At 42.6% G+C, this 12235-nt stretch overlaps 1 protein-coding gene across 1 annotated transcript in view; it reads right to left on the bottom strand.

Annotated features, from left to right (window-relative positions):
- Positions 1–8109, bottom strand: part of LOC134059642 (NLR family CARD domain-containing protein 3-like) — a 10588-nt gene extending 2479 nt beyond the window's left edge. The window contains exons 1-4 of the mRNA XM_062516084.1: positions 7947–8109; positions 5605–7399; positions 5181–5218; positions 842–977 (exon numbers count right to left, since the gene is read on the bottom strand). Coding sequence (XP_062372068.1) covers positions 842–977; positions 5181–5218; positions 5605–7399; positions 7947–8007 — 2030 coding nt within the window. The 5' untranslated portion in view covers positions 8008–8109. The remainder of the gene's footprint in view (positions 1–841; positions 978–5180; positions 5219–5604; positions 7400–7946) is intronic.
- Between the last annotated feature and the right edge of the window lie 4126 nt (positions 8110–12235).

Below are 12235 nucleotides of genomic sequence, written 5' to 3'. Positions count from 1 at the left end.
AGACGGTCAATGGCACACAGTCTGAAGTTTCACCAGCTTCATAAAATATGTCATATGAAGCCTTTGATGATCGTTAACACGCAACTGGACTGTCCACTGTTCTTCCAGAAATATACTTACTGGACAAATCTCAGTGTAGACTGTGGATCCTCCTTTAGGTCTAAAAGCAGTTTGACTCCAGATGTTCCTGGATCATTTCCTCTGAGATCAAGCTCTCTGAGGTATTTGGGATTTAACCTCAGGGCTGAAGCCAGACTAGCATAGCCCTTCTCTGTGATACTGCAGTCAGAGAGCCTAGAAGGAAAAGATTTAGTCAAGCACCAGAAAAGAATAAGTAGTTTAACAAGTGCAACACTACGTTGCGCCAGTGTAGTTCACAATAGAGAATTTACTACAACCTGACAATGTTGTGTGAACATATGATCTGCAACATCACTGCTATATGATGATAAGACCCCCCCACCCACAGAACAAATGCTCAACAGGCTACAGCGCCCGAGCCATGTACGGGTCCGAGTGCCCACGGGGTACAGCGCCCGTGCCATGTACGGGTCCGAGTGCCCACGAGTGCCCAGGTTCGAGTCCGACCTGCGGTCATGTCCCGATCTCATTCACCTACTAACTTCCTGTTTCTCTACTTTCCTATATGAATAAAGGCAAAAAGCCCCAAAAGATTATTGAAAAACAAATAAAATAAAGCCACATAACTGACTACTATGTGTTTGCTGTGTTACAGTGCGAGTGAGAGACTGACTCAGTGGTGTGTTTGAATGAGAAAAAGAGGGGAAAACACACTGTCATTCACTGATAGCAACTCAGTATTTAGTCTTGTGATACTCACTGTAGTTTCTCCAGTTTACAGTTGGGATCATCCAGAAGAGAAGAAAGATGCTTCACTCCTGAGTCTCCTGCTTTATTCCCACTCAGCTGCAGCTCTCTCATGTGTGAGGGGTTTGATTTCAGTGCTGATGCAAGAGCTCTGAAGCCTTTACCTCCAATACTGCAATTATCCAGGCTGTAGAGAGAAGTAGGAGAAATACTTCATCTTTATTTCCTTTAGGACAATCAACATTACTGTCACATTTACAATACTCTTTGAGTGTGTGTGTGTGTGTGTGTGTGTGTGTGTGTGTGTGTGTGTGTGTGTGTGTGTGTGTGTGTGTGTGTGTGTGTGTGTGTGTGTGTGTGAGTGAGTGTGTGTGTGTGTGTGCGTGTGCGTGTGCGTGTGCGTGTGTGTGTTCATGGGCGGTGCCAGGAGGTAGCTAGGGGGTGCCACAGCTCTGTGTTTTCTCTGTTGGTATGTCTGTCCCTCAGAAAACTGTGTTGAAATGGTGTATTTCGTAGTCAGAATGTATTATTTGTTTTTACTGCCAGAAACAAATCTCTAGCGCCGCCACTGTCTGAATGTGTGTGTGTGTGTGTGTGTGTGCGTGTGTGTGTGTGTGTTTGTGTTTGTGTGAGCGCGTGCGTGTTCTTGTGTGTGTTGCAAAGACTACTGCCAACGACGTGAAGTAGCATATACTGTACATTCAGCAGTTTTTAATGTGATGTCATCTCATGAAAACAAATCTCATTTCCAATCAGTGAGATTCATCACTCACCCCTCTTAACAGCTGCTGCTACAGCTGCATTATCATCACTGATACACATCAGATTCATCACTCACCCCCCTTTACAGCTGCTGCTACAGCTGCATTATCATCACTGATACACATCAGATTCATCACTCACCCCCCTTTACAGCTGCTGCTACAGCTGCATTATCATCACTGATACACATCAGATTCATCACTCACCCCCTTTACAGCTGCTGCTACAGCTGCATTATCATTACTGATACACATCAGATTCATCACTCACCCCCCTTTACAGCTAGCCTGACGACGCCATACTCAATTCTTGTCAAAATATGAGTCTGAAACTGCTCCATTCAGCTGCGATTATGGGGCGTGATTCAACTGATACAGGGCGGGGGGGATAGCTCTGCACTCATTGGATAGCCCAAACCAAACAGAACTAGTTATTGGCTGTCAGTATCTGCGAAATCTAAGACAACGAAATATGTAGCAGGGTAGGCTGTAACAATCTAACTGTAATTAAATAAATAGTTAAATAGGCTACAATTTAATTTCAAGCACTACACTGCTTTTCATGAATTAAAGAGTTAAATTAATCACCTGCAAACACACAAACCCCTGCACAAGCCCAATCACAAGCACAAGTACAAACACAATTCAATTCTTTTACAAGGCTATATGGAAAACATCCTCCTTCGTTTTAAAAAATAATTCCTTCAAACTGTATGCAATGAACAGCTGGGGAAGTGTGTCGTTAACCCAACGAGCAAACAGACATTTTTAAACAAACGGGAACAACATCACCCAAACATGCTGTTTTAACTTGGTGAAAGTGAAACTGAAGTTTTCCCACATATCCACGTTGGTCTAAGTGTTCAGAAATAGTTGTGTGAATCCGAGATAAAACCTCAGTTTCAATAGCTAAGATAAACGAAAGGCCAAACTGCATGAACAAATTATGCATTCATAGCCATAGCGTTTCTGTTGCAATCAAAATCAACCTAAGCCAACACGGTCTCACACCCAACTCGTTGAACGAGGACGCATACAGTCGTGAACGTTCTGCTGTTCATCTGTCAATCATCACGTAAAGCCCGCCCTGACAATGTGATTGGTCCGAACAAATCTGCTGTTCATCTGTCAATCATCACTCACCCCCCTTTACAGCTGCTGCTGCTACAGCTGCATTATCATCACTGATACACATCAGATTCATCACTCAGGTCCCGTGACCTGAAGTGGGGCCTAAACACCTTGGCCCTTCTGAAAAAGGCTCATACTGTAAGCGGCTGTTTTTCTTGCGACAGCTAAAGAAATTCAGGTTGCCCAAGTCAATACAAACCCGGTTCTACACAACCATCATCGAATCCACCATCACACAGTCCATCATCACATGGTTCCCCGCTGCAGTAGCCAAGGACAAGGCTAAACTGCAGCGTGTGATCCGCACAGCTGAGAGGGTGATTGGCACCACCCTACCCAGCCTGGAGTTACTCCACAACACCAGGGCATTGAAGAGGGCAAGAAAGATCATGGAGGACCCTATACATCCAGGCTCCGCCCTCTTCCAAATGCTCCCCTCTGGGAGAAGGCTACGGCTCCCGAGAGCAGTGAAGTCCAGGCATCGCCTGAGCTTCTTCCCTACAGCTGCCAGGCTTTTCAATCACAGTTCGAACTCTCTCTAGGACTGAATGCACTGACGCACTGTTTGCACCTTTACTGTTGTCCACTGCACTTTACTTAACTGCTCTCTGCCTGCATATCATCAGCACTTTTCAACATTAATACTTCAGCTTCTTACAATGAAAAAACTCACTGTAGTGAACACACAACACTGTGTACATTTCACAAAACTGCACTTCTATATGGCAAAAGAAAGGACATGGAATAGTCTATTTTTGTTGGTGTGATTAAGAAAACAATGATGATTGATTTTGTATCAACATCAGCAACACTACCTTTAACCCCAGCTGTTTTATGTGAAGTGAATGCAACAACAACCATTAACCGTATCCACTAACCGTAATGTCTGCAGTGTGCAGTGGGGATCCTGCAGTAAAGCACACAGCTGAGTCACTCCCAAGACTCCTGGTATGTGCTCACTCAGATCCAGCTCAGTCATGAGTAAGGGGTTTGAACCCACAGCTGAAGCCACAGCAGCACAGGCTTCCTCAGCAGCACTACTCTTCAGGAACCTGGACACATAAGGAGGACAACACACCTTTCATCTCACCTGACATAATCATCACTGATGTGGGCATAGAAAGACACCAAGACTTTTGGCAAGTCAGACAATCGAGTAATAAGTGTGTGTGTGTGTGTGTGTGTGTGTGTGTGTGTGTGTGTGTGTGTGTGTGTGTGTGTGTGTGTGTGTGTGTGTGTGTGTGTGTGTGTGTGTGTGTGTGACTAATTTATCTGCTTGGCCTGGTGCTGCAGCTTTAAATCTCACAGGTTCAGTTTTCTCTGCAGGACCTTAGCTTATCTGGTCTCTTCAAATACCATGTTCATGTCTGGATAGTAGAGACTGAATCTGTACACAAGGTGCTCCACCACAAGACAGTCAATGGCACACAGTCTGAAGTTTCACCAGCTTCATAAAATATGTCATATAAAGCCTTTGATGATCGTCGACTGTCCACTGTTCTTCCAGAAATATACTTACTGGACATTTCTCAGTGTACACTGTGGATCCTCCTTCAGGTCTAAAAGCAGTTTGACTCCAGATTTCCCTGGATCATTTCCTCTGAGATCAAGCTCTCTGAGGTATTTGGGATTTAACCTCAGGGCTGAAGCCAGACTAGCATAGCCCTTCTCTGTGATACTGCAGTCAGAGAGCCTAGAAGCAAAGAATTTAGTCAATGCACCAGAAAATAATATATAGTTTTCCAAGTACAACACTTAAATGTGCCAGTGTTGTTTACAATAGATGTTGTATGAACATATAATGTGCCATCTGCAATATTACTGTTATATGATGATAACCCCCCCCCCACACACACACACACACATACATACACACACACAAACACATGCATGATTATTTAAATAAAGCCACATAACTCTGTGTGTGTGTGTGTGTGTGTGTGTGTGTGTGTGTGTGTGTGTGTGTGTGTGTGTGTGTGTGTGTGTGTGTGTGTGTTTGTTTCGTGTTGTAATGTTATAATGTGAGTGATTGCGTAAATGAGTGAGAGAGTGATTGACTGACTCAGTGGTGTAGCTGTCACTGTAAGTATGTCAGGCTGTAGAGAGACAGCTTTGTCAGCCTACTGAGGCTACATCCCCACATGCACCATAATGCATAAAAGTGTGTGTGTGTGTGTGTGTGTGTGTGTGTGTGTGTGTGTGTGTGTGTGTGTGTGTGTGTGTGTGTGTGCTTTGTCAGCCTACTGAGGCTACATCCCCACATGCACTATACTGCATAAATGAAGCCACAAAACTGATCATTAAGGAATACTGAAATGTCTTACCTGAGTGTCTCCAGTTCACAGTTTGGGTTACCCAGTCCACTACACAGTTCTTGGACCCCAATATCTCCAATACTGTTGTCATTGAGGTCCAGATGTTTCAGTTTTGAAGACGCTTTGGTGAGGACAGATGCCAGACCTGCACAGCTCCTCTCAGTGAGCCCACAACTGTTGAGCCTTAAGGGGAAAACATTCCACCAGTTAACAGACTCTCTAGAAAGGACTTTGATATCATAACAGAGACCATAAGTGCATTAGTGTTGTTGTGCTTCTGATTCATACTTAACATCAGCTTAAATTACCATCCACCTTCCGCCCATAGCTATTGATATCCTACTCACACACACACACACACACACACACATTTCCGCCCATAGCTATTGATATCCTACCTACTCACACACACACACACACACACACACACACACACACACACACACACACACACACACACACACACACACACACACACACACACACACACACACACACACACACACACACACACACACACACACACACACACACACATTTCTGCCCATAGCTATTGATATCCTACTCACAGAGCCTTTTGGGATTCCTCCACTACTGGCTGCAGCCTTAGGAGACATTCATCAGACCTGCTGTACTTCTTCAAATCAAACACATCTAGCTTTTCTTCTGATGTCAGAAGCACAAACAGAAGAGCTGACCACTGTGTGGATGAGAGTTTGGCTGCAGAAAGTGTCCCAGCACTCAGGAAGCTCTGGACCTCCTCCACTAAGGAGTGATCATTGACTTCATTCAGACAGTGGAAGAGGTTGAGAACTCTTTCTGATGATGGCATCTCCCTGATCTTTGTCTTAATGTACCTGCCTATTTCCTCTTTGCTTTCATGTTGTACTTCCTTTATTAGGCCTCTCAAGAGTCTCTGGTTAGATTCCAGAGAGAGGCCAAGAAGGAAACGGAGGAACAGATCAAAGCGCCCATCTTCATGTTCCATTGCTTTGTCCACAGCACTCATCTGTAAGGTGGTCATGGGTTTGTCCGTTTTCCTTTTCAGAAGTTGAAACACTGTTCTGGGGGGTTGTTGTGGGGACATGAGATCTTTCCCCTCAGTTATTAACATCAGGATCACATACAAAGCTGCAAGGTACTCCTGGATGCTCAGATGCACAAAGCAGTACAACTTTTCCTGATGAAGGCCTGACTCTTCCTGAAAGATCTGGGTGCAGATGCCACAGTGTACTGCTGCCTCTCTGACATCAATACCACTCTCTCTCAGGTCGTCTTCATAAAAGATCAGGTTGCCCTTGTTCAGCTGCTCGTAGGCCAACTTTCCTAGAGCGAGGAGACTAGCCTGGTTCCACTGCGTATCTGTATCATAAACTCTTTCAAACTTCAGACTCCTCTGCTTGGTTTGAAAAACAAGGAAATACGTGTACATCTCTGTCAAAGTCTTTGGAACTTGCTGACTTCCTTTAGTCTTGAGAAGTAATTCAAGAACAGTAGCTGCAATCCAGCAAAACACTGGTATGTGGCACATAATGTGGAGGCTTCTTGATGATTCTATGTGAGTGATAACTTTGCTGGCAAGATTCTCATCACTGATCCTCTTCCTGAAGTACTCCTTCTTCTGAGCGTTGCTGAACCCTTGTATTTCTGTGACCCGGTCAACACACTCAGGAGGGATTTGATTGGCTGCTGCTGGTCGAGAGGTGATCCAAACGAGGGCAGAGCGAAGCAGATCACCTTTGATGAGATTTGTCAGCAGAACATCTAATGAAGTGGCTGTGGTCACTTCAGTCAAAATGTAAGTTTTCTGAAAGTCTAGCTGGAGTCGGCACTCATCCAGGCCGTCAAAGATGAACAACACTTTGTACTTCCCCTGGCTGCGAAAGGTTAACTGCTTAATTTCTGAGAAAAAGTGGTGAAGAAGATCCATCAAAGAGAGCTGTTTGTCTTTCATGCGGTTTAGATCCCTAAAAGGCAGTGGAAATATGAAGTGGACATCCTGGTTTTCTTTACCCTCTGCCCAGTCCAGAATGTACTTCTGAACTGAGACAGTTTTGCCAATGCCAGCTACTCCCTTTGTGATGACACTTCTGATTGGTTTGTCTTGGCCAGGTAAGGGTTGAAAGATGTCTCTGCATTTGATTGGTGTCTCCTGTCCAGCTGGTCTCTTGGAAATGGACTCAATCTGCCTGACTTCATGCTCCTCATTTACTTTCCCACTTCCTCCCTCTGTGATGTAGACCTCGGTGTAGATCTTTTCCAGCAGAGCAGAGCTCCCTTGCTTTGGCATTCCTTCAAACACACTCTGGTACTTGTTCTTGAGATTTCTCTTCAGTTCAGTCTGCCACACTACACAAAGTTCAACTACAGAAAAGCATAAATCATGTCAAAAACAAAATAATGTTAGCCAGCCACCAACACTAAAGACAATATGTCCAATGTGTCTTTTACACCATGCCTTTTAGTGCCTTATTGATGTTCAATTCAAATGGAAATAAATATCTACATACAGTATCTACATACAATGCAAACCACTGACACCAGAAATATATATTTTAAGACAATTTCTAAGACAAATGTACAGTATTCCCTACACTGGACTATTTGAACTTTATGACACTACAAATGACCTTATTGTGCTACAACTGACCCTAGGCAAATGGGCTGGGCCATTGAGTCGTGGATCTGTCCGAAGTTTCTTCCTATATGTATCTCCAATTCTAGGGAGTTTTTCCTCGCTACTGTTACTCATGGACTCTCTCTGTAAAGCACCATGAGACATGTGTAATATTTTGGCGCTCTATAAATGAAATTAAATTGAAAAATTGAAATTATTTTCTGTTTCTCTGATGTAGCTCTCTGTTTTGTTGATCAAAACCATAGGAAATGCATTTAAAGGAACATGTCTTACTTTCTTGCAGTCTGTCAGCAATATTATTCTGTTCCATGTTCCTCAGGAAGTGCAGTGCCATCTTGAGAGCCCCTTCTCTGGCATCACTCTCATCCTGCTCTTTACCTTCAGACTTATCTTGGTAATCTGAACTCAGAATCTTCTTGAATCTCTTCAGCTCATTCTTCACAAAGGTGATGATCTTCTCTTCAAGCACCTGGTGTACAAATATCTGGTTATAGTTTGCACTACAATACCCAGCTTTTCAATAAGACCATATTATTATTGTTCTGCATTGTGAATGTCAAATGTCATTGTGAATGTAATTTTGTCAAAACGTGTATATCTGTGCAGCATGATATAGCTGCATCCAGACCTGGAATATGTGCTTGAGGTCCCCCTGGCTAAACTGGTCACTGACAGCATCTGGTTTGCATTCTTCCATTTGACCACTGAGTAATTAAGACAAAAAAAAACACAAACAGACTTCCATTAGTTGTGCATGCAAGCATTTGTAAAACACTGATATCTGCCCGATGCCTAAACTTCAGATTTGGATGATCTGGACCAGAAATCTATCTACTGAAAGGAAGTTGGAATTAGCATTATAAGATGTATAACATCTGTATCCTACATATTGAAGACTATCCTGTTTGATTTAGTTTAGATTATGCTGTCAGTGGCACCTTATATTTCAGAAATGCTGATACTAAGGGCTGATTTGAGGGTGTTTGTGTGACAGGCTTGTTAGGCTGTGGAACTGACCCACGGCATGAATGCCCAATCAGGTTTGATGTACAGTACCTGTCTTATGTCCATCATATCTGTACGACGCCTCACAATCAAAGCAGATAATACAGTCTGTGACTGTGTCATCACATAGGACGACCAGCCCAAATCTCTCCCAAACCTTAATGATTTGGCCTACTTGCTGCACAGCTTTTGCAGTCAATACGACAGAAAGTTGTATGGTAGTATGGTAAACACATCAAATAAACTATTGTATGGCTCTTAAGGGAAAGGGAAAACACATGTTTGGTATTAATGGCGTAAAATGTTTCTGACCCCTGATCTAAATAGAAGCACAAAGAGTGATGCATGATGGAGATCCCATCCAGTAACTGAGTCTTTCCCAGCACAAGAAGTGATGCATGATGGGGAAATAAAGCATGCATCTGATTCCATACCACCTGCTCTGTGTTAAGGGCTGTGTCCAGAAGTCAAGCGTGCACGCTGGATAGTACCTTCTTTCCAGTAGCGTCTTAGTTAGCTTGCTCCTCAGTATGCCTCCCTACCTACATTTGGACAGCACTAACTAGTTGGCGTCACCTGACTTGGGGGGGGGGGGGGGGGGTGTTGACGATTTGCATGACGTGTGGAGCTTGACATGCGCTGCGCAATGGATTATGGGATATCTGAGGGCAAAAAAGATGCATCGATGCACGCTTGGAAATCACGCCAAACGAAGTACCCAACTAGTGAGAGCGCTTGACTTTCGGACAGTCTATTCTGACGTAACTTCCAGAAAATGCACACTGCCCAGCGTGCAAACTGATGTTTCAGACACACACAAGGACTTGCCTTGATCCATCTGTGACATCATCATGTTGGAAGTTTATATGTCGACCCTCTGACTCGTCACTCTTCATGGACACACACGTGGGCACAGGTGATGGAGGCCTCTCATGATGGAATGAGCTGTGGCAAAAATAAGTTGTGTCCCATATACAGCTGGGATACTCTTTATAGTAGTATATAATGGCACAGATATTTAATTGATAACTGTTTGTTTTCATTATACTGTAAGCTGTGAACATTATCAACCACAAAGTGCTCATTGCATGAATGTTTTATGGACTTGCCTTGATCCATCTGTGATATCATCATGTTGGAAGTTTATGAAGCGACCCTCTGACTCGTCACTCTTCATGGACACACAAGTGGGCACAAGTGATGGAGGCCTCTCATGATGGAGTGAGCTGTAGTGTGAAAACAACAATTATTTGCTATAGACATTGTAGGGATATTCTTAAAAAGTAGGATAAATGAAACAGTGTTAACTGTTTCATTCATCCTCTATCACACAGATGTGCAACGTGTTCATATACCTGTTGCACAAATAAACAATAGCTAAGTAACTATACAGTATACAGCTGCCCTTAAAGCACCACAAAATTACAGTTAGAAGTCTCTATGTTTTCTTTCTAAAAGTGGCTTTAACACCTTGTTAACACCTTTAAACTAAGAACAGAATGCACATCTTTAAGAAGCATAACTTATATCACGTGCTAAGTAGCCTACCTTTGCCCCTTTAGACTGCTGTCCTGTTTTGTGTTGACTTGTTGTTCCATGTTTCAGCCACTCCTCATATCATTCAAATGAATCTCATCATGACAAGCTACAATACAAATAACACAAATTACTTCTTTACTAAATTACAACAATTTCTCAATTTTGCTTTCTGTTGACTTGTTTCAGCCATTTGTCAGAGCACCCAGATGAATCTGATCATGACAAGCTTCAATGAAAACCATCAGAATATGTAACATTTGCCTCAATGCTGCTGTTCTCGCAGTATCTTTCTTACATACAGTACAACTCTTTAAACACTTTAGAGTTAAGAGACATATGTATGTTTGTATGCATAATATCTTGAAAATATATCCTACTTCAAATGCACTGTTGTGATTTTCACTACATGCATTACGATGACATTCCATGGCAGTACAATGTACATTTTGATAATTTCCATATTTGTTAAATAATGTGGTTTAAGGAGCTGTTGATACAAAACAAGTTGTACACAAAATTAATATGGCATATTCTACAATAAAACCAAAATGACAGACATTTCATCTGATGATCTCCATACTAAAGTGGATAATGAGAAGGACTAGAAGATCAACAGCCAGTGCAGAGTGCAACACTAATGCAGAGGTGAGGTGGACAACACCCCCCACATACACACACACACACACACACACACTCTTGCAGTACTTTACATACTGCTCACTGCTCTTATAACACTGCTGTTAACACTGCTAAACATTACTGTAGACTATACTCCATATACTCCATATCTGAGGTCATATCACACATACTCATATTCATACAGCTCTTATAATGCTGCTGTTAATACACACACACACACACACACACACACACACACACCCTTACTGCACTCAGACATACGTAGCTGTATTTTGTCTAGTGTTTATTCTGCAGTGCACTATGTCATAACTGTTCACACTGCACTACCTACATTATTCTTTCAAATGTACTCTGCATTTCAGACCTACTGCTTTTTCTGCACCTCTGGTTGGACGCTGCTTTTAGATCTCTGTGCTTGTAGCCTACTCCGCACAATTACAATAAAGCTTATCATCTAAATTAATCTAATCTAACATGTACTACCCAACAGAACAAATAATGACTCGATTCGGTGATTAGTAAAGTACTAAATCATAGCCTGCCTACCTATGAGACTATTCAGCCTAAAATGGAGGCTAGGCCTGTGCACCTGACCTGAGCGCTAAATGGTTTCCTCATACGCAAACAGGCTACAGTGGAACGCGCACATGATTAAGACTGAACGCCAAGGTCATGAAACACAAAAAGTTATAAATGTTCAGTCCTAGCTCATTTATCAAATACACTCTTTTTAAACACGTTAGTGCAACACTGCTGATGATTTATCCATACAAGAAGCTCAACACCCACCTTTAGTTCGTCTTGTTCTGCGCCATTATACTAAGATGCCCATGTCCCGATAAAAAGAAATGTGTTACATGTTTTAGGTGTGTTAGCCCTCACTTCGCAGATAAACTGATAACGGCTATGTTTCATATCCTAGGCTATATTAAAAGCTTTACTTGTTGAGCAAGGTGTTGACTTCGTCTTCCTTCCAGGTATTCCTTCCTGGTATTCCGATCGTTCAAGTTTACTTTCGCTTCTAAATCTCTTGCACACCTTTTATTTTCTCACCACTAAGCGGCGCTATTTACCTTAGAATTTATACACAGTGGAGACCAGACGTCATCGTAATCAAGGAATGCAGGCTACAAAATAATTGGTATAGGTTACCAACACATTCTTGAGGCGCTGCAGTGATTCACTAGTCTGGCTATCACTATACTAAGCTCAATCTTTTAAAATCGAACATTAGTCATTAGGAGTCTGCGCTTTATTTTCTAGGCCTACTGCACAAGATAGCATGATCAATGGGCATAGTTCAAATGATTCTGTATGCTTTTGGATAGTTCTACCAATAAAAAAGTTTGGCTTGCCAGGCTACCCTTGAACCTGAATTC

Source organism: Sardina pilchardus, chromosome 16, assembly GCF_963854185.1.
Source record: "Sardina pilchardus chromosome 16, fSarPil1.1, whole genome shotgun sequence".
Lineage (NCBI taxonomy): Eukaryota > Metazoa > Chordata > Actinopteri > Clupeiformes > Clupeidae > Sardina > Sardina pilchardus.
The sequence above is the reverse complement of the archived record's forward strand: the minus strand, read 5'-3'. Positions and strand labels throughout refer to the sequence as shown.